The sequence below is a fragment of the Piliocolobus tephrosceles genome, chromosome 11, assembly GCF_002776525.5.
Source record: "Piliocolobus tephrosceles isolate RC106 chromosome 11, ASM277652v3, whole genome shotgun sequence".
NCBI classification, from domain to species: domain Eukaryota; kingdom Metazoa; phylum Chordata; class Mammalia; order Primates; family Cercopithecidae; genus Piliocolobus; species Piliocolobus tephrosceles.
This window is the reverse complement of record NC_045444.1, coordinates 65,052,742-65,076,052: the sequence shown is the minus strand read 5'-3', so window position 1 is coordinate 65,076,052 and position 23,311 is coordinate 65,052,742. Positions and strand designations below refer to the sequence as shown.

Sequence of the window (23,311 nt, the reverse complement as noted above, 5' to 3'; positions counted from 1 at the left end):
GCAAGCTCCATCTGTGGATGAATTTTGTTTTGTTTATTACTGTGTGCCTGGCATCTAGAATAGTGCCTGGCACTGAGTACATATTTAATCATACTTGATCAATGAACAAATGAGTGCATGCATGGAAGAGTAAATTGTTGTTTAAAATCGGAGGCATCTTTAAGGGGAAAGAGCAACTTTCATTTACTCTGAGCCCAAGCTAAGCCATCCTATCCCCTGTGACCTGGGGGTATATATCCAGATGGCCTGAAGCAACTGAAGATCCACAAAAGAAGTGAAAATAACCAGTTCCTGCCTTAACAGATGACATTCCACCACTGTGATTTGTTCCTGCCCCATCCTAACTGATCAATTGACTTTGTAACAATACACCCTCCCTGCCCTTGGGATAATGTACTTTGTGATATTCCCTTGCCTTTGTGAATGTACTTTGTATACCATACCCTCCCTACCCTTGAGAAGGTACTTTGTAATATCCTCCCCCACCCTTAAGAAGGTACTTTGTAATATTCACCCCACCCTTGAGAATGTACTTTGTAAGATCCACTCCCTGCCCACAAAAAATTGCTCCTAACTTCACTGCCTATCCCAAACCTATAAGAACTAATGATAATCCCACCACTCTTTGCTGACTCTCTTTTCGGACTCAGCCCACCTGCACCCAGGTGAATAAAAGGTTTATTGCTCACACAAAGCCTGTTTGGTGGTCTTTTCACACAGATGTGCATGACAAGAAGAATATAGGTAGATATTTCAAATTTTTTTAAAAAGTTGATACTCATCTTGGCCTCAAAAGATGGGAGGAATTTGGATAGATGAAGGGAAGAGCGGAATGATATTCCTGGATAGAACAACTGAATTAAGGTGGAGAACAAGAATGACCTTTGGGGTCTGGGAATAATGGTATACATGACTGGGCAGACAGGGAGAAGCCAGCCATAGATAGGTTTGAAACCCAGGCAGAAAAAGTTGAACTAGAGGTGACTGGAATTAGTGAATTGCTGTGTGTGAATATGTGTGTGCATGTGTGTGTGTATCATTTGTAACATTAAAGAAATGTTTTTTTCCAACCTTATTATGTAGATGAAATGGGATAAAGAGTGTAAAGCACTTATTCCAGTTCCTGGCTTATATGAAGCAGTCACTAATTAGTAGCCATTATTACTACATTAGTGATAATAGCAGAGAAAGATTTGCCTTGAATTAAAAAAAAATATTTTATTTTTATGTGTATGAATTTATGGGGTACAAGTGTAATTTTGTTAAATACATAGTTTTTTTTTTTTTTTTTTTGAGACGGAGTCTCGCTCTGTCACCCAGGCTGGAGTGCAGTGGCCGGATCTCAGCTCACTGCAAGCTCCGCCTCCCGGGTTCACGCCATTCTCCTGCCTCAGCCTCCCGAGTAGCTGGGACTACAGGCGCCGCCACCTCGCCCGGCTAGTTTTTTTGTATTTTTAGTAGAGACGGGGTTTCACCGTGTTAGCCAGGATGGTCTCGATCTCCTGACCTCGTGATCCGCCCGTCTCGGCCTCCCAAAGTGCTGGGATTACAGGCTTGAGCCACCGCACCCGGCCTAAATGCATAGATTGTATAATGGTAAAGTCAGGGCTTTTAGGGTATCCATCACCCAAATCATTGTACCCGTTAGGTAATCTCTCATCATCTACCCACTCCCACCCCCTCACCTGTACAAATTTTCATTGTCTATCATTCCATTCCTTATGTCCATGTGTATATATTATTTAGCTCCTACTTATAAGTGGTTTTCTGTGTCTAACTTGCTTCACTTAAGATAACTTTCCTTGAATTTTTAATTTGGACAAATAGACTCATTCTGGGTTATCCATACCAGGTCTAATTTGTCTTTATAAAGTTTAATATAGTTTAACCAATAATAATATCGATGAAGACAAACACCTAGGATCTTACTTAAAAATGAGCAGACCCCACATACACTCCAGCAAAGAAAATGTGTTATTTTAATGGCGTCACCATTGACAGAGTTAAAAATAGTCACATGAAAAAGTTTTCAGACTACTGACTATTTCATTAAAAATGTGCTATTTGCAACTCTACTGAATCCAGTTATAGCCTTATGATTCCCCATGGAGGATATTTCACTAAAACTCAGTTGGTATAAAAACAGGCATTTCCCAGAGGGATAAACAGAAAAGGCATAATAACCTCTGTAAGATCCTCTATAAACTTCAAAGGTATGAGAATGCCTGGAAGGTTTTTGTTTTGCTTTGTTTTGGTCTTTTTTTTTTTTTTTTTTTTGGTGATGATAGGGGAGGCAGAGTATAAATAAATTGTAACTCAAGAAGCTTTCAGTTCTTTAACATTAAAAAATCCATCTTAGTGTACCAATATCATTAGTACTATATATTCCACTCTAACTATTCTTCAAGCTGTTTGTATGAGTTAATGGTGCAACTTATAATTAAATATTATTCTAGATGAAGAAAACAAGGCCAAAGTTCTAAATAAGCTAGTTGTGGATGGAGAGATCTGAGCCACAGGGCTTCTGTAGACGGAAGGACTAAAAAGTTTAGGAGGAAAAAAAAGAGGAACAGAAAACAAGAACAGAGGAGAAAAACATGATTCAAGTCCTTTGAAGATTTTAAACTCAAGAGTTTAAATTTAAAATAAAATAGAAGCCAGTTAAATTCATGTACGCAGTTTGCATTATTGCTCATGTCCACCAATGTAGAAAACATTTCTTTTGTGCAACAGCTTGGACCTGCTCCATCTAATTAACAGAAAGAAAGGTCATACACACACAGGGAAAGGCACTACTTTTGTTGCTGAATAGCTGGGTTAATCTTTTAACAAAGTCTTATATTTTTCTAATTCCCTTTGCCCTTAAACCTTGGAATTAACCACATTTCCAGCCATGTGTTCTCTCCTCTTCATCTCCCTTCTACTTTTCCCTCTGTCTGGGCCTGCAATTCCAGACATTCCATGCTGCCTTCCACGCCCCTTACACAATCATCCATCCTAACTAGGGCTTTATGGACACAGCCACTCTTAGCTTGTGGTCTTTGCGGCCTGCTGCCAAAACCCTTTCCCACCTGATGGCCTTTATGCAACTTGAGGCACACACTGAGTTTCTAGCAATAGAATTAACTAGGTGAAAGTGCATTGAGTTTATTTTTATTTATTTTATTTTATTTTATTTTATTTTGAGACAGGCTTCACTGTGTCACTCAGGCTGGAGTACAGTAACGCTATCGTAGCTCACTGTAGCCCCCAACTTCTGGGCTCAAGGTGAGGTAGGAGAATAGGATCTGGAGGCAGGGCACTTAAGGCCAATTCGTGCTGTTCCTAAAGCTGAATCAAGGAAAAACATCAAGGTCTCGGGGCAGGGACTCTGAGGCCAATTTGTGCTGATTTCGTAAAGCTAAATCAAGGAAGAACACAAAGGCCTGGTGACAGGGAATCGAAGGCCAATTCCTGCTGACTGCCCAAAGCTGGGTCAAAAGGAAAACACCTGGGTCTGGGTGCAGGGAGCCTAAGGCCAATTAACATCAACTTCCAAAAGCTAAACCAAAAGGAAAGACCCCATCTTCCCACCCCAAGTAGCAAAAGTTCAAAGGCTACTCTCCCTGCAACCGTCCGCCTTCCCCAGGGCTCAGATGGAAAGGGAGAGTGCCTTGGATTTGGGCAAAGTGTGGGCCATCCCTTCATCTTCATAGGGCGTCAATTCACATCAGCCTTTAATTAGCCACAGACAAAATCCTTCATTCAGATAAGGAGTAGCCACTGGGGACCTCATAAGACATACTTAAAACCCAGAAAATGTTGCAACTCGGTCCTTATTCAGGGTGGGCCCACTCCCACACTGTGGAGTGCTTTCTTGCTTTAATCCCTGCTTTCGCTGCTTCGTTCCTGTGTTTCATTCCGTTGTTACTTTGTGCGTTTTGCTCAATTCTTTGTTCAAAATGCCAAGGACCTGGACAACTCACAGTTGGCCTTCCTTCCAGTAACAAAGGGATTGTCTCGCCTCAGCCTCCCAAGTGGCTGGGACTAAAGGGGCACGTCACCATGCCTGGTTGATTTTTAAATTTTCTGGACTCCTGGCTCAAGGAATCCTCCTGCCTTGGTCTCCCAAAGTGCTGAGATTACAGGTGTGAGCCACCATGGCTGGCCTGCACTGAGTATTTTGAGTGCAAGTCACTATTTGCCGTTCCAATTGGCAAAGTACACAATGACAAGCTATGCTTCTTGGGCATTTTAGTTTACAGTATAGATATTCTGAGACACAAGTGTCAACTCTTGCCTTTTCTTGAGGACAATTAGCTAAAAACTAGTTGTGGTCAGTTCATTTTGGTTTGTTTGGACCAACTATTCGCTCGAGTGGAAGGAGCCTGCCTTCAACCTTCCAGGTCAGTTACCTCTCTGCAAGCTCTCCAGCCCTGCCATAAAATGAAACCCTTTGCAATAGTTGCTACATCATAGCTTGCTTGACATATGCTTTCCTGAGCTTGCTCCAATTGTTCCCTTCATGGGGTCAGGTGAAGTTCGCGTTGCATAGGGACGAGGATCTAGGTATGGTTTCCATCTCACTGGGGCAGCAAGCAGATGCTGAGCGCAGAGGACCTGGGTGGTGGCTACACAGTTGTAGAGCAGCCATGACATGCTCTTGGAAACAAAAATAATTGTTGAACACTGAAGTATATGTAAAAGTACTTTTCCCCTTTGAATCAAGAATATGAACATGAACCTTAGCAAAACAAAGCAATGGTGCTGACTGAGTCTTCTGACCCTGAACCTACTATTAAATTGGGCTAAAAGGTTTACAGAGCAAGTGGATTCATTCAAACTGTTTTTTTTTGCTATATTCTCTGTTCTGGCTTTGTCCCAGAGATTTCCAATGCTTCCAGCAGCTTTGGAGTCAGTAACTCTGATATGTTTGCATCTGACTTCTGACCTAAACTTTAGTGTTATTTTCAGCTGTTCTTTGACAGGGAATCCAACAGCTGCTGTTTAATACCACAGACAACTTGTGACACAGGCTGAGTTTCTAGCAATAGGATTAATCTCCCAATGTGGGGCACTGATTTGAAGCTGGCTATAATTTTCCTGCACAGGAGGTGGGGGTAGGGAATAAAAATCAAGCCCGAAGTACAGTGCTTTCCTTTTTGTTTTTGTTTTTAGTTGCAGCAAAATATATGCCTTAATAACCTTTAACCACACCAAAAACTTTTCTTGCTGAAATTAAAAGGTAACAGCAAAGTATTTTGCTTTCTCATGGTATTGATAACTGAACTTGAAAACCCTGTTCAATGGAGCAGAATAGTCACAAAGAAAATCTGAAATGATAGGTACCTATTTATAAATGCTGGTTGAAATATTTTTAAAAAATTCCTAAGAAATCTGAGGCTCTGAGAAAATGTGGTTATTCCATCTAAACTTCATTTGGCAAAGAACAGTAAGTTTTAGAAAAGCAGATTAATCTAAAACTGTCTTTTAAGCAATTTGTGACTTAACCCCAAGACAAATACCAAAGCTTTTTTAGAGTACACTTTGGTAGTTTTCTTTGCATGAGAGAGACTTCAAAAATCTTGAAAAGATTGACAGCCAGGTCAATGACTTACTGGTTTCAAAGTCCGTGGTTACAATTGCATAGTTTCGGTGGCAAAACTAATTTGGGTTGTCAGGATGTAATTTTTTTTTCCATTTGTTATCAAACATCAGCTGATAAGGAAAGAGCTTGAAGCTGTCCTCCACATTTAAGATAACAGCAAAAATAACAGGCACTTAGTGTTACCATACTAGGGGCGTGGCAGTTCTCTCTCGTTCGCTTCGCTCCTTTCTCTCTCACGATAAACTCAATGGGGTTGTCTATTTTTAACCTCCTGTTCTTTCCTTTTGGCAGAGTAATCAGTGTGAGCTGAGCTCTTTCCCTGAATGAATCCAAGTAACCCTGGTGGTTGCCTTCTGAAATGACCAGCAGACACACAACTGTCCAGAGGCTGCCCAAAGTATAAACTGTGGTTCTAAAGTACCATGTCCAGCCAAGGAAGTCCTCGTGTGGAGCTTTCTACGACGACAGTCAGTTCAGTCGCTGTGCAGGCTGGGGACTCCAAAATCGTTATAGCTGTCGTAAAGGTAAGCTAACAACTTCCTTTTTTCTGTGCGGCTGTGGGCTTCTAGCTGTGTGTTGAAAACCCTAAAGAAAATTCCATGCAATCGGCAGGACACAGCATAGAGAAGACAACGCAGCGAGCACTCTTACTGCTTTCTTAAATTGGCTACTAAGAGAAACCTCTACAAGTTTCAGCAGTTACCAGAGCTTCTCTTTCCTTTCAGTCAGCCAGAAAGCATCTACACCTGCTTGATTTAAAAAAAAAAAGAAAAGAAAACTTCTAGCATATACTATCAATTTGGTGTCTAAAAAGCAAGGCATTGGTAATTGGAAGTTCATGATTGCCTGACTAAAGAATCCAATGGACCTGTGAAATGCTTGTGATTTTTGAGAGTGGATGTGGTGGAGGTGGGAGGAGGCAGGTCCTGACAGACATGGGGAGGGCACCGCTTTAAGCATGATGGAACTCAGAAAACACCTAAGGAAAGGGCTCCGACGTGTACCCTTTGCAACACTGGTTTTGACATGGTAAAGACAGCACTAAATCCTTGTTCAGTAATGAAGACCCTGCAGGGAAAGGTACAAAAGGTTTGTGTCAAATTTGTTCTTAACAGCAGGAAGTAGAAGCCACTTAGGGTTTACGATTACTGCATGTTTTATGACAAGCCATTTGCCCATTTGCAAAGATGACCACACATCTTTAGGTTGAAGAAGACATCCATGATTTTATTCTCCATGGAAATGCCCTGCAAAAGAAAAAAAAAACAACCTTTCAAGCACTAGGCTTGGGCTTTAGATGATATTCCACCTAAATAATTCAGTGTTTAATGAAGGGAAAGCTGGCAAACAAGCTGATGGTCACAAACCAGTTACTTTCAGGTCCCCACCAGGCTTAATTGGATGACTTTTCTGGCCTTTTGTTAGAGCATGGACAGCAAGCGTGTTTACTTTAACTTAATTGCTGTGAATTTTATGGTAATGTGAAAATTCATACCAGGAAAACAGCACTTGATATTGAGCAAAACGATTCACTATAGAAGGACAGAATGGAAAGTGTTCCTACCAAGGCAGATTTTCTGGTGTTGTGAGACTTATCTCCCACAGGAACCAGGCCTCTGCTGACTTCCTCACCCTCCCATCTTTTCAGAGTTCCGGAGTGGAGATGAAAAGAAACCTGGCGCAGAAGTGGTGCGAACAGACCACTTGTACGGGATTAATGATACTTTGAGTTAACTGCAGATTTCAGCAATGAGGGAAAAGAGACAAACTCACTATTTTTCAAAAAGTTAACTTTTCATTTCCTCAAATATGAAACATTCTTGGAGCAGGATGAGGAATAATATTAGAGGATAAATTACAGAAGAATCAGAGGTAGCTTGAACACAAAAAAATTACACTGGAAAATTACACAGGAAACTCTTATTTTAACTGAATTTTGTTTCTAAGAATGTTCCCCCACTACCCTCTCCTCAGCTCTCTTACCTTACTGCCATCTCCATACAAAACACACCCCAAGCAATTCAGAGTAGAAAGTCCATCTTAATGGAATAGGAGTGTCTGTGTGTGATTTATAGTGACGTTCCAAACTGTCTCAGGGGACTGAATATATTCTAAAATAGAAACACGTTTTTCTAATTTCTCTTTAGTAATTCATGTATCTACATGCACATGCCTGTTAGTGGTTCCTTTTGCTTAATGAGTTGTTGCTTCTTAGAAAAGCAATTCCTCAGGAAATGCAGTGACAAATTATGTCTTAGAGCAGTGTAAATCTTGTGTGGAAAGCAAGTTGACTGTGCTCAAATGGCAGTTGTCACAGGCATCTAATTTTGTTAATATTTTCCTAATGCTTTGATGAATATTCAACAACTAAGGTTGGAAAACAGTATATTTTACCTTTGAAATAAGATAAAAATCAATTCCTTCATCTGACATTTATTATTTTCAGCTAAACCAGCAAAGCCAATGTAAAGACACTTATCAACCTAAACTGCATTTACAAGAACTTTCCTCTGTGGTGAAAATTTGCATCCTACTTGCCCAAGTGGAATTTCACTGTTTTTATTGAGTTCAGTTTTGTGAGTGAGAGAGGATACAGTTGTGTAAATTATTCTGTAACTTTATAATATTCAGTAATACGTAATCCATTGTATGTTTTCCTCATGTGGGAATTTTTAACTCAAATCCCATATGCCATGAGAGAATAATTTATCCTAAGAATAAAAAATAAAAGGCAAGGCATGGATTTATATTAGATCTGCTGTGTTTCAATTGAAGTAAACCCCATATCTACGGAAAGAATGGACAAAATAGGAAATAGAAAAAAGTGTTTACAGTATAACTGGAAATTTAAAAGATATATTAAAAATGAGAAGGGTGAAGAGGAAGGAACAAGAGGAACTAAAAGTGCACTTAATTTAATTTTTATTTTTAGTGTGGCAAATGGGTACAACTTCAACTGGCTGAATCACAGCCCAATCTTCTAGAAATTGGCAGCAGTCAAGATGAAACCAAAAAACTTCTTCATGATCATGAACTTCTTTTGGCCAAGCTCAAGGTAAGATGCTAAGATGTGAAGCAAAAACAAAATTAAAGAGAAATAAAAAACTATTTCTTATACTTCTTGATTCCTCTGCTGTTACTGGCCTAGTGCCACTTTAATATGATACCAGGTAGATAATGGAAAAATCAGTCGTTATTTACGCACAAACAGCATCAGAGAGAAGTAACAAGATTTAAAAAAATTTTCCCTAATGTGATAGAAAATATGGAATGATAATATTTTCACTGTGGAGAAAAAAGTAATTTTTTTTTCCTGGCTGCCTCAGTGGAAAAAAAACTCCATCATCATTTCATTTCATGCATTACACCATCGAGTCACAAAAACAGATCCACATTTCTATTGTTAATGATACCTGCTGGCAAAAATAATTTAGAAGACTTTTCCCTCGTTGGACTATTGAAAATATCTGATTCCGTGCTTAGTATTAAGAGTTCTTGAAACCAAATAATACTTTTAGTAAAACCAGACATACTATTTTATATATGTTGAGAATATTTAGTTAGAAATCTAAAAGTAACATTGGTTTGAGGTTGCCAGATAAAGGCCAGATAAGATCAGAGCCAGCTACATAATTTGTGGGACCCAGGGCAAATAAAAATTTGGGGCTTTTTGTTCAAAAAGCAGGGAAAAGCATTTTCTTGACCCGTCATGGTGAATTTTATTCATTATTTAATGTGTGGCTCCTTCATGTGTAAGATGAGTGCAGACCCTCACAGGTGCATGGCCTCATCCATGACTCAGTGCAAAGGACCTGGGTTTGACCCCACCCTTCTTAAGTTTCACCTTAGCCACAGCTCCAGCTATAGGAGGTGGCAACAGTCACTGAGTGGAGCTGAGGAGCAGACAGGACAGCTGACTCTATCTCCAGGAGATAGGACCACATGTCTGATGAGGTGCCAAGCCCTCAGAACTTGCTCTGTTGTCCCATTGGACTTAATTTACAAAACACAAATGTAAAGAATTTCAACACAGTAACAGATACAGCATTAAACCCTAAATGGTGTTCCATTCTGAGGAACCTCTGAGGGAGCCAGCCCTGTGAGTAATAACCTCATAGACAATTGAAATATCTTCACTAAGATCAAAGAGGTTCAAAGAGGTTTAATGAGGATTCAGAGGACTGCAAAGACTAGGATGCTCTGCATTTTTAGTACTTTAATATTACTGTTTTCTTTGTTACATCTAGGCTGAAATTCATACTTGCTTTCTAGATTTAGAAGATTTGATCTGCATCTGATATATAGACAGTGGTTTTCTGCTTGAACATTGGTAAAAGTAATTGAGTAAATAAAACCTAGAAGCTGAAGAAAGAATTAATACAAAGACGAAGGCCCTTAGAATGCAGAATTTATTCCCCTGTTTGACAGCTCCTTACTCTGGGATTTAGGTTGTCTTGCAAGGCAGAAATCCCTAGTTATTGGTAAGTCTTTTGTATGTAGGAAAACCCCATTATGACGTGGAAGATCAATGAACCAGGAATTAAAACACCTATTGTTTAGCTCTACTTATGTCACAAACTAGTGTGATTTGGCTAACAACTCAAGGTCTTCCTGCTACACAAAAAGTTGTGTAAACTTGTCGTGAATCCCCAATTCCATGAACTGTAGAAACGCAATACTTACTTGAAGTTTCTGACCATTTCCAGAAGTTTGCTTTCTCATGATCTCTTGTGTCCCCAGCTCCTTTGTATATACCAGCCAACTGTTTCTGCTGAAGCTAACCTGGGCTTGAAACCACATATTTTCCCCAGTTCCCACTAGTAATTCACGCCCAGCCAGCATTTCCCAGTCCACTGATAAATTGTGGGTAGTGGTGGGTGAGCTCAACTCAGTTTGGAACTCTCAGGCTACCTCACTTCTCCCTTCATCCCTACTCCATCCAGGGCTACAGAAGGGAAATGCCTTCTTAGGTGCAGCAATTCAGCTCCTGCCTTCTACCCTGTGCTCAAATGTGCATACCTAAATCCATCTGGTAGCTCAGCTAGAAAAGGGTTTTCCCATAGTATAGTTTGAAGTTGGGTAGAGTGATGCCTCCAGCATCATTCTTTTGCTTAGGATTGCCTTGGTTTCATATGAATTTTAAAAGTTTTTTCTAATACTGTGAAGAATGTCAATGGTAGTTTAATGGGAATAGTATTGAATCTATAAATTGCTTTGGGCAGTATGGCCATTTTCACGATATTGATTCTTCCTATCCATGAGCATGGAATGTTCTTCCATTTGTTTGTGTCATCTCTGATTTCTTCAAGCAGTGGTTTGCCGTTCCCCTAAAAGAGTCCTTCACTTTTTCTTGTTAGTTGTATTCCTAGGTATTTTATTCTTTTTGTGGCAGTTGTGAATGGGAGTTCATTTGTGATTTGGCTCTCAGCTTGCCTGTTGTTGGTGTATAGGAATGCCAGCAATTTTTGCATATTGATTTTGTATCCTGAGACTTTGCTAAAGTAGCTTATTAGCTTCAGAAGCTTTTGGGCTGAGATGATGGGATTTTTCCTCTATCTTTAGATGTAGGATCATGTCATCTGCAAAGATAGTTTTACTTCCTCTCTTCCTATTTGAATGTTCTTCATTTGTTTCTCTTGCCTGCTTGCCCTGGCCACAACTTCCAATACTATGTTGAATAGGCATCCTTGTCTTGTACTGGTGTGCAAGGGGAGTGCTTCCAGCTTCTGCCCATTCAATATAATATTGGCTGTGGGTTTGTCATATATGATTCTTGTTATTTTGAAGTATGTTCCTTCAATACCTAGTTTATTCAGAATTTTTAACATGAAGGGATGTTGAATTTTATCAAAGGCCTTTTGTGTGTCTATTGAGATTATCATGTGGCTTTTGTCTTTAGTTCTGTTTATGTAATGAATCACATTTATTGATTTGCATATGGGGAATGAAGCCTACTTGATTGTGGTGGATAAGCTTTTTGATGTGCTGCTGGATTTGGTTTGCTAGTATTTTGTTGAAGGTTTTTGCATTGATGTTCATCAAGGCCTGAAGTTTTCTTTGTTGTATCTCTGCCAGGTTTTGGCATAAGGGCAAGTTAGGGAGGAGTCACTCCTCCTCAATTTTTGGAATAGTTTCAATAGGAATGGTACCAGCTCTTCTTTATACCTCTGATAGAAGTCAACTGTGAGTCCATCTGGTCCTGGGCTTTTTTTGGTTGGCAGGCTATTTATTACTGCCTCAATTTCAGAACTCAATATTGATCTATTCAAGGATTCAATTTCTTCCTGGTTCAGCCTTGGGAGGGTGCATGTGTCCAGGAATTTATTCATTTTTTCTAGATTTTCTAGTTTATGTGCATAGAGGTGTTTATAGTATTCTCTGATGGTTGCTTGTATTTCTGTTGGGTCAGTGATAATAACCCCCTTATCATTTCAAATTGTGTTTATTTGATGCTTCTCTCTTTTCTTCTTTATTAGTCTTGCTAGTGGCCTATCTATTGTATTAATTTTTTTCAAAAAACTAGCCTTTTGGATTCATTGATTTTTTGAAAGTTTTTTTGTGTCTCTATCTCTTTCAGTTCAGCTCTGATCTTGGTTATTTCTTGTCTGCTGCCAGCTTAAGTGGTTTGTTGTTCTCGGGTCTTTCTTTTAGTTATGATGTTAGGTTGTTAACTTGAGATTTTTCTAGCTTTTTGATGAGGGCATTTTAGTGCTGTAAATTTCTCTCTTCATACTGCTTTAGCTGCATCCCAGAGATTCTGGTACATTGTATCTTGGTTCTCATTAGTTTCAAAGAACTTACTAGGCTGGGCACAGTGGTTCATGCCTGTCATCCCAGCACTTTGGCAGGCCAAGGTGCGTGAATCACCTGAGGTCAGGAGTTTGAGACCAGCGTGGCTAACATGGTGAAACCTCGCCTCTACTAAAAATACAAAAATTAGCCAGGCATAGTGGTGTGCAACTGTAATCCCAGCCACTTGGGAGGCTGAGGCAGGAGAATTTATGGAACCCAGGAGGCAGAGGTTGCAGTAAGCCGAGATTGTACCGTTGTGCTCCAGCCTGGGTCACAGAGCAAGACTCTGTCTTAAAAAAAAAAAAAAAAAAGAAGAACTTCTTGATTTCTGCCTTAATTTCATTATTTGACCAAGAGTCATCCTGGGGCACATTGTTCAATTTTCATTTAGTTGTATGATTTTGAGTGAATTTCTTAATCTCAACTTCTAATTTGATTGTGCTATTGTCTGAGAGACTGTTATGATTTCAGTTCTTTTGCATTGGCTGAGGAATCTTTTACTTCTGATTATGTGAGCAATTTTAAAGTAAGTGTCATGTGGCGATGAGAATAATGTATGTTCTGTTGTTTTGGGGTGGACAGTTCTGTATATAACTATCAGGTCCACAGTTAGTCTGCTGCGGTGTTAAAGTCTCCCACTATTATTGTATGGGGGCCTAAATCTCTTTGAAGTTCTCTAAGAACTGGGTTCTCCTATATTGGGTACATATATATTTAGGATATTCAGCTCTTCTTGTTGAATCGAACTTTTTACCTTTATGCAACGCTCTTCTTTGTCTTTTTAAGTCTTTGTTGGTTTACAGTCTCTTTTGTCAGAAACTTGGAATGTAAATCTTAATTTTTCTATTTTCTATTTGCTTGGTAAATTTTCCTCCATCCCTGTATTTTGAGCCTATGTGAGTCTTTGCGTGTGAGATGATCTCTTGAAGATAGCATACCAATGGGTCTTGGTTCTTTATCCCGCTTGCCATTCTGTGTCTTTTAAGTGGGCATTTCCATTTACATTTAAGATTAGTATTGTTATGTGTAGATTTAATCTTGTCATCATGGTGCTAGCTGGTTATTTGGCAAAAAAAAAAAAAAAAAAAAAAAAAAAAACCAACAACCAACCCCATTAAATAATAGGCAAAGGACATGAACAGACACTTCTCAAAAGAAGACATACATGCAGCCAACAAACATTTAAAAAAAGCTCAAAATCACTGATCAATAGAGAAATGTAAATCAAAACCACAATGAGATACCATCTCACACCAGTCAGAATGACTATTATTAAAATGTCAAAAAATAGTAGACGTGGCCAGGCGCGGTGGCTCACACCTGTAGTCCCAGCACTTTGGGAGGCTGAGGTGGGTGGATCATGAGGTCAAGAGATCGAGACCATCCTGGCTAACACGGTGAAACCCCATCTCTACTAAAAATACAAAAAATTAGCCGGCTGTGGTGGCAGGCACCTGAAGTCCCAGCTACTTAGGAGGCTGAGACAGGAGAATGGTGTGAACCCAGGAGGTAGGGCTTGCAGTGAGCTAAGATCATGCCACCGCACTCCAGCCTGGGCGACAGAGTGAGACTCCATCTAAAAAAAAAAAAAAAAAAAGCCAGGCGCGGTGACTCACACCTGTAATCCCAGCACTTTGGGAGGCCGAGGCAGGCAGATCATGAGGTCAGGTGACTGAGACCATCCTGGCTAACATGGTGAAACGCTAGCTCTACTAAAAATGCAAAAAATTAGCCGGGCGGGGTGGTGTGTGCCTGTAGTCCCACCTACTCGGGAGGCTGAGGCAGGAGAATGTCATGAACCTGACAGGCGGGGCTTGCAGTGAGCTGAGATCACACCACTGCACTCCAGCCTGGGTGACAGAGCGAGACTCTGTCACAAAACAAAACAAAACAAAACAAAATGGAAAAACAACAGCAGAAGCTGGTGAGGTTGTGGAGAAAAAGGAATGCTGTTACCATGCTGGTCGGAGTGTAAATTAGTTGAATCATTGTGGAATTGTGGAAGACAGTGTGGTGATTCCTCAAAGACCTAGAGGCAGAAATACCATTCAACCCATCAATCCCATTACTGGGTATATACCCAAAGGAATGTAAATCATTCTGTTATAAAGTTATATGCATGAGCATGCTCATTGCAATACTATTCATGATAGCAAAGACATGGAATCAACTTAAAATCCCATCAATGGTAGACTGGATAAAGAAAATGTGGTACATATATACTATGGAATATGATGCAGCCATAAACAGGAATGAGATCATGTCCTTTGCAGGGGCATAGATGGAGCTGGAGGCCATTGTCCTTAGCAAACTAACTCAGAAACAGAAAACGAAATACCATGTGTTCTTACTTATAAGGAGGAGCTGAATGATGAGACCACATGGACACAGTTGGGGGAACAACACACACTGGTGCCTGTCAGGGTGGGAGGTGGGAGGAGGGAGAGCATCAGGAAGAATAGCTAATGGATGCTGGGCTTAATACCTGGGTGTTGGGATGATCTGTATAGCAAACCACCACAGCACACATTTACCTGTACAACAAACCTGCCCATCCTGCACATTTAGCCCTAAACTTAAAATTAAAGTTGGAAATAAAAAAAGGAAGAGGGGTTTCCATTTCTATACTCTTTAGAAAGCACTGGTTCTAGAGTTAAACATCTTGTTCTTTGATGCCATTCAGGCTACGTGTGGACTAGCCATTTAAGTTTTCCGGACTTCAGACTTTTTATCTTTAAAATGAAGGAACAGGACAGATTAAAGCTTCATATTTATTGTGGATCTTACCGTAATGTACCATTCTCCTTCCCTGCACATGGATCTAAGAAAATGAGGTCTCAAACAAAAAGATCTTTTACCTTCATCTAGACCTCTAGCCATAACCTCTTAAGGTCCATCTCTCATATTCTCCCCCAACTACTCACCACTCTCAATCCAGCCACTCAGCCCTAACAAACTTCAACTAGTAGTTTTATCATCTAGATATACCTAAATCTAATATTATGAGTCTAAAAAAGAAGAAAATGATCGAGGAGTCAGAAGTCTATTTCAGATTTGCTGAGAAAAGACTTTTAAAAATAATGAAAATGTAAATTCCATTTCACAAATGGATAGATCATAAATTCAACCAATTTACTAGTTAATATGCTGTCAAGATAAGCACAGACTTAACTTGTAGCAGAAAATTGTTAGATCCAAGTTAGTCTGAATGTGAGCTTTTGAAGGATGAGGACATTAGTAGTTCAATAAGCCAATAGTACTTAATATTTAATGTTTATTCCAGTCCTTGTTGTATGTACAGGGTCTTGCAATTTGTTCTAATCATAAAGAATGCTGTGAAAATGACATTGGAAGGGTGTAGTATTTGGTGCTGAGTCCACTCTGATTTGAGGACAACACTTAGTCTCTCTGGTCTCAGGGTCTTTATCTGAGAAATTAGAATAATAATAACAGTTACCTTCACACACCTAAAAAGAAAATTTGGGGAAGAAATACAATAATATATGGAAGTACATGCTACTTTTCAAAGAAAAAGTGGCATAATTATGTTAATGAGTACATCAGAGTAATTTGATAGATCAAATGTTTAATTTAATAGAAAAGCTATTTTCTGCTTTCCACTGAACATTATTTCAAACGCTAGTAATATAGACTAAAGAAAAAAATTCTGAAAACCCAGAATTTTTATAAGTGCCTCTAATGTTGGTAATATCTGTACCCTAGAGATCTTATTTTCCCTTCTGCGATGTACTTAATCTCAGTGGAGTGTCCAGAGAAAAAATATTTTCCTGTTTTCAGTGATGAAAATATAATCAAGTGGAAAAAACTTTAATTCCCAAAAGGCATCTAGATTTCCAAGCCATATTCAAATCATTTACAATGAAAAAGAAGGATTCCAGAAAAGGTAGATTTAAACCAGGTAAAGAAGATCTGCCTGTGGCTACTATTGACATTACATCCTCAGGTGAGGTGCAGAGTGTTAAAGAAAGAAAAAAAGTTGGAAATTCCTTAGGGAAGTTGCCAAGAATGTTCTTAACATCTGACTTTCCATTACATTGCTGTTGTCTGGGGGAATGATGACTGTGAGAATCAGGAAAACCTCCTGGGCGCTGGCAACTGTGGTTGCAGTTGGCATTCAGTGAAGAATGACCGTTTAGAGTGGTAAAACTCTGGAAAATGTCACCTCTCATTTGACTCTCATAAATTTACTGGTGTCCTGTTCTGACTGAATCTCCAATTCAGAGAATGCTTATTTTTGCCCTATTTCTATTTTCTGAGCTAGAAATGAATGTACTATAAATAGAATATATTAGTAGTAAAACTAAAAGTCTTATAAAAGACGTACATAAAAGAGACAGCGAGGTTTTCTGGTGTTGATGTGAAATATTTACTAAGAATGCATTTAGAAAATATTTTTATTATGGTAAAATACACATAATGTATAATTTGCCATTTTATTCATTTTATATGTACAATTCAGTGGCATTAATTACATTCGCAGTGTTGTGCAACCATCACCACTGTCTATTTCCAAAACTTTCTCATCACCCCAAACAGAAACTCAGTACCCAGTAAAAAAAACAACTCTAATTACTACTTCCACTGGTAAGCTCTAATCCACTTTCTGTCTCTATGAATTTGTCTTTTCTAGGTACCCCATATAAATGGAATCACACAATATTTGTCCTTTTGTACCTGACTTATTTCACTTAGCATATGATGTTTTCAAGGTTCACCCATATTGCAGCATGTATCAGACTTTCATTCCTTTTTGCATAATGAATAATAATCCATTGCTACATTTTGTTTATTCATTCATCTGTCAATAGACACTTAAGTTGTTTCCACTTTTTGGCCCTTATGAATGATGCTATAATGAACATTGGTGTACTAGTGTCTGTTTGAGTATCTGTTTTCAATTCTTTTGAATATATATGTAGGAGCGAAATTGCTGGGTCCCATGCTGGGTATTTCTGTTTTTAGCGTTTTGAGGAAACATCAAAATATTTTCCACAGCAACTGCGTTAACTTTTGTTCCCACCAACGTTATATGTGTTCCAGTTTGTCCACATCCTGTCCATAATTTGTTGTTTCTTGTTTGTTTCTTTTTAAAAAAGTCGTAGCCATCCTGTTAGGTGTGAAGTGATATGTCATTGTGGTTTTAATGTGAATTTCCCTAAAGTGGATGATGTTGAGCATCTTTTCATGGGCTTATTGGCCAATGTATGTCTTTTTTGGTGAAATATCTATTCAAATCCTTTATCCACTTTTAAAGCAAGTTGTTTGGATTTTTTGTTGTTGAATTGTAGAAGTTCTTTTTATATCTTTGATATTAATGGCTTATCACACACATGATTTACAAATATCTTCTGCCATTCTGTAGGCTGCTTCTTATTTTCTTGATGATATTCTTTAAGAATGTATTCCAAAGCTGTGTGACTTGAATTATTTATATTTGCATGTTAGAGGAAATTTCATAGCATGTGTGTTGTGAATGTGATGAAACACTTTCAGACAGTGTTAGAAGAGGACTAACCTGTTTTACATTATCTATGTCACAGCAGTGTTTTACTCTAAAGGCTTACTTTATGTAGGAGCCACTTTATCTCTTTTCCTGTGCTCCTGTCGACCCACACCTTCAAGAATTTACTCTCTGAGAAGTGTTGGGGAAGATGTTTCCATTTATATCTCCTCACTTTCTCTTTCCCACACAAGTAGGGAGGCCTGTGTCACCTTATTGGTGAGACTGGGGGAGCCTCAAGGGCTCTTTCCACAGATCCACTTAACTATGGGCTGCAGGTTCTCTTCTCTCTCTGCTTCTGATCACCTGGCCAGATGTCCCCACCTGGCAGACACAGGCCACAATCCCACCTAGGGCAGCCAGTTACGTATCTGTGCCTCAGATCCGCCTCTCTCCACCGGGAGGTTCTATGGGATAGGTTATAGGGAGAAAATGCAGAAATGCAAATCAACTCCATCCTCCAGTCTAGCTTTACCAGTAATAACAACATATATTCTTATCCCTCCCTCACCCGGATTTCTATTTCTCAATTGATTCAGAATCTTGAGGGAAAGGAATGAGATCAATTGGCACCTTCCAAATTCCAACACATATTGATCTGTGTTTGAAATAGATGGTGTTCTTGTCTCCTATGTATGTAAAGTTCCTGCCTTATTTTTCATGGATCATTTTGAAGAAGGTGACTGGAACAACGTGGGAACGATGCCGGAATTGTGGCCGGGTGGTAATTAGTCAGTGCTTTAATTTCTCTTTTAGGGTTCTGAAAATGGAGAACTTTTTCCCCTAAAAAATGAAAATAGTGTTCTCATAACTATGAGGCAGCACAACTTCCTGGTGACTTTCCCTGCCTCGCTTGGCACCTTGCTTGTTTATAGAGTGTTTTCTTTCCCTGGTTCATTTCCAGTGACTAGAAGGGAGCAGTACAGTGGTCCAAGAGGCTTAAGTTTAAATAGCATTCTTTATATTTGAAAAGTGCCTTGGCCGATTCTGTAAAATATGGTTTTCACAAGTAGATGTGAGACATGTTGATTTGAGAGAGTCTAGGGTGTCCATTAAAATAGGCTTCTTCAACATGGAGTTAGGGTACATAATATTCTGGATATCACAAATAATTTGTTACCAGTTCAGGTTGAGTGGGCGTTTAGAGTATGACCATAACCAATGAAGTGTTGATGGAGTTGATTTACCAAAAGGGCAAGAATTCTAGGAGAGAATTTTGTAGGCAGAGACCGAAGAGTAAGAAATTTACAAAAGACACTCCTGACCTTGGCCTTGTCCTGGCCCATGCATCAAGGTTGGACTTCTTAGCAGAGGCTGACAGTCCTGTGGAAAAGAGGAGGCACACGCCATACTTCTTTGTTACTGGGACACCAAATGACACAGAATAGGCAAAAAAGAGAGGTATCCTCCATATTTCTGCAAGGAACAGAACCTGGCTTGGTTATAGCAAATACTGTCAACTCTTTTGGCAACTTTGAAAAGACCTAGTACTCAGGAATATTATGGTAGATGAAAGATGGCTATTAATTCTTTGAAATGTCTCCTCCTGAGAAGTGGGATCTATGTCCCTTCCCTTAAAATAGGAGACTCTGTGACTGTTTAGAGTAATATGATGATGTGCCATATTCTGGGCCCAGGCCTCAAGAGATTGGCTGCTTTTACTTCCTGAAACTTGGAATTGTAACTCTGGAAACCCACCCACCTTGTGAGGAAGTCAAACAGCACTGTAGAGAAGCCCATGTAGAGGAGAACTGAGGCTCCCAGGTAACAGCTTTGGCTGAAATCCAACAGTCAATCAACGTCCAGTCATGTGAGTGAGCCACCTTGGAAGTGGATTCTCCAACCCCAGTTGAACTTCCCAGCTGACTTGCATGGGGCAGAGACAAGCCTTCTCCACTGAGTCCTGCCCAAATTGAGAATCATGAACAAAGTAAATGGTTGCTGTTTCAGGCTACTAGAATTTGGGGTGGCATGTTACACAGCCACAACTGCAACAAAGTGCAAATGCAGAAGGAGCACGCTATAGGGATTTTGAAGGCAGTGCTCATAAATGAAAAGGCACAGGCAGAAGAAAACAAGAGTTTTTATGGGAAGACTGTGGATTAGTGGAACTGAGTTTCTCTAAAGAGAAAGATGGGGTGATAATCCTAATGATAAGTAAAAAGAAAATTCTGAATTTATGAGAGATATACTTTATGAAGAGTGAATGAGAACAGATTCAGAGATATGTCTGTCATAATGTTAGACTGTTTGACTTGCATTCTGATAAATTTTCTTGATAGAAAAATGTTGTAGTTATAATTCAGTACACACATATATACACAAACTATTATGGATATATTGTAGAAAATAGGGTATTTAGTTCTTCCAGGAAAACCTTGACAGAAAAAGTGATATTTGAGCTGCCCTGGAGATGAATATGAGTTTTCCAGAACCCATAGACTAATTTAATGGACAAACAATAGATAGGGAGAAAAATATTTGCAATTTACATGGAAGTCAAATGGTTATAATCCTTCATATTGATAAGAAATACAAATAAAATAAAAAATGGACAATTTACAAAAGAGAAATACATGTCCAGTAAACATTTAAAAAGATCAACATCAGAATTACCTGAGAAATGAAACAATAATTAAAAAGATACACCATTATTTGCCTAATATACCATTATGAATTCAAAATATCAATAACATCCAATGATGGTGAGAATGCGAGTAAAGACTGGTTGAGACTTTGGATTGACACAAGCTTTTGGAAACCGGAAAGCATGAAAATGTAAAATGCATGCATTCTATGATCTACTAACTTCACCTCCAGGAAACTATCCTTGGAAATGAAAGCACTAGTAGAGATATTGATATAAAGATGCTTTTGATCTGATATTGACCATGTTTTCACATTTTTTTAAACTTTTAAGTTCAGAGGTACATGTGCAGGTTTGCTATTTAGGTAAGATTGTGTCATGGGGGTTTGTTGTACAGATTATTTCATCACACAGATATTAAGCCTAGCACCCTACTAGTTATTTTCCTGCTCCTCTCATTCCTCCCACCATCCACCCTCCATTAGGACCCAATGTCTGTTGTTCCCCTCTATGTGTCTGTGTCCATCTGTCCTCATCATATAGCTCCCACTTACAAGTGAGAACATGCAAAATTTGGTTTTCTGTTACTGCTTTAGTTTGCTAAGGATAATGGCCTCCAGCTCCATCTATGTCCCTGCAAAGGACATTATCTCATTCTTTTTTATTGCTGCATAGTATTCCATGGTGTTTACCACATTTTCTTTATTCAGTGTACCATTGATGGGCATTTAGGTTGATTCCATGTCTTTGCTATTGTGAATAGTGCTGCAATGAACATATGTGTTTTTAGTAGAACAACCTAACTAGAAACATAACAATATACAATAACAGGGGAAATAAAATTTTAAATTGGTAATTTATGCTTTTTTCATACTGTGAAATATTATTCTGAGCCCTAGGCTTCTTACTTGTGACATAGATAAATACAGAAGTTTAAGCCAGTGTTCGTTGGGCTTTATGTTATTTGTCACTAAAAACATTTCTATTTGAAAGGCCAGGATCATAGCTAGCATTTTTGAAATCATAGGCCCATAGTCTCCAGATATTAGTTTTCTATTTAGAAGGTAGTCCTTTAAAATATAAACCTACAAACAAAATTTTTTCATGGAAAATAGAACACGTAGTCCTTATTAGTATGACAAAAAGGCTCTAGGTCTGAGATTTAGACAGACAGGACAAAACTCTGACTGTTCGATGTAAATGAAAATGACAGAGATAAAGTGGACACAGAATCCATCCATCCCCTACTCCCAATCTTCAATACGTCTGAGTAAGATTAGATGTTAGGATAAAAATATACTTTTGTATTCTGTCAAGAAGGTAACAGTTCTTTCTACTCTAGAAAAGACATGAAATTGTCTCTCAGTACCTATGTGGGATTGGTTCCAGGATCTCTGCAGATATCAAAATTCACTGATGCTCAAGTCCCTTATATAAAATGGCATAGTAGTTGTGTATAAGCTATGCACATGCCCCTTTGTACTTTAAATCATCTCTAGATGACTTATAATATATAAAATAATGTAAACATTATGCAAATATTATACCACATTGGTTTCATATTTGTATTAATTTTTGTTATGTTTTTTTCTGAATATTTTTATACATGGTTTAATGAATCTGTGGATGTGGATGTGAAGAACCAACTGTCCATATGTATTGTACTTAGCCTAGAATGAGAGGATTTTCTTTTATTTTGTTTTGGTTTGTCTGTGTGTTTTAAGTCCACTATGACTCCTGCCTGATTAGCCTTAGCCAGAATGCATCTTTTCTAAACTATAGACTTTGTCTGAGATATAGTAATAATGTATAATACTGTATAAATGTATTATATGCATATATAAGAAATATAATAATGTATAAATGTGTAAAACACTAGAGATTTCTAGTGGCATGACTATATCATTCTCATGACAAGTTCCTCTAGCTAATAGTCTTCGGGAGAATAAAGCAAACTTCTGACTCTGCGATTAGCCTTGTTCTCCAAATTTTCTGTGTACTCCATCTCCTTGCTACCATATATTTGAAACTTAGGTCCTTGAGTGAAATTACAATTTTCGTCTTTTTTCCTGGTTCTAGTACCACAAAAGATGAAATGAACATCCTCCATCCTGTCTCCACTAACTGCAACTAGAAACCCAGGTGGAACGCGTGTATGACGAGGATGATGAAGAGTTAATGCCCACAGATAGATTGGGGGAAAGGATTAGAATTCCAAATACCACCAAACCAGCAGTGTTTTCATATGTCCTTGCTCTGGTATTTCCCAGGTTGAATTCAAAGACAAATTGACACCCTGATATATGTACCAGATGTGGACAGAAAAAGTTCCAGAAAAGCCTTCTCTTTCAGTTCTGAGCAGAGGAAAGAGGATCCAAGGGTCAGCGAGGGAGAGGGAAAATCCCTTGCTTTTGTTTTTGGCATTTTGTGTTTCTATTGTCTCTGCCTCAGTCCAGGCCACAATGGCAGTGGTGATAGTGAAAGTGGAAGCAACCAGGCAGATGCCTACCCTCCAAGAGAGGGGAAAACTCTCTGGCCAGAAGATCAATGGTCCCAGAGCTTGGAATGAATTCACATTGCTTTTTCTCTCCCCACCCTTTCTGCTGCTTGGTCCTACAGGTGCCATGAGAGGATGTGCACAGCAGAGTGAGGAAGCTAAAGCCAGAGAACCAGTAAGGGGGGCTTCCCTGGTACAAATTTCAGGCACTGAGTCAAGCCAGTAAAGTAGGAAGACAGAGAAGGCGAAAGAGCAGTCTCACCTTTCAGCTCCATCACTCATATTGTATAGCTGGTTCTCTGATTTTTTTTTAAGTAAGTTTAATTA

General features: G+C 38.9%; 1 protein-coding gene across 1 annotated transcript in view; it reads left to right on the top strand.

Moving 5' to 3' along the window:
• The first annotated feature begins 5,750 nt into the window (after positions 1–5,750).
• Positions 5,751–23,311, top strand: part of CCDC141 (coiled-coil domain containing 141) — a 208,812-nt gene continuing 191,251 nt past the window's right edge. The window contains exons 1-2 of the mRNA XM_023212346.1: positions 5,751–6,111; positions 8,520–8,642. Of these exons, the coding sequence (XP_023068114.1) occupies positions 6,010–6,111; positions 8,520–8,642 (225 nt within the window). The 5' untranslated portion in view covers positions 5,751–6,009. The remainder of the gene's footprint in view (positions 6,112–8,519; positions 8,643–23,311) is intronic.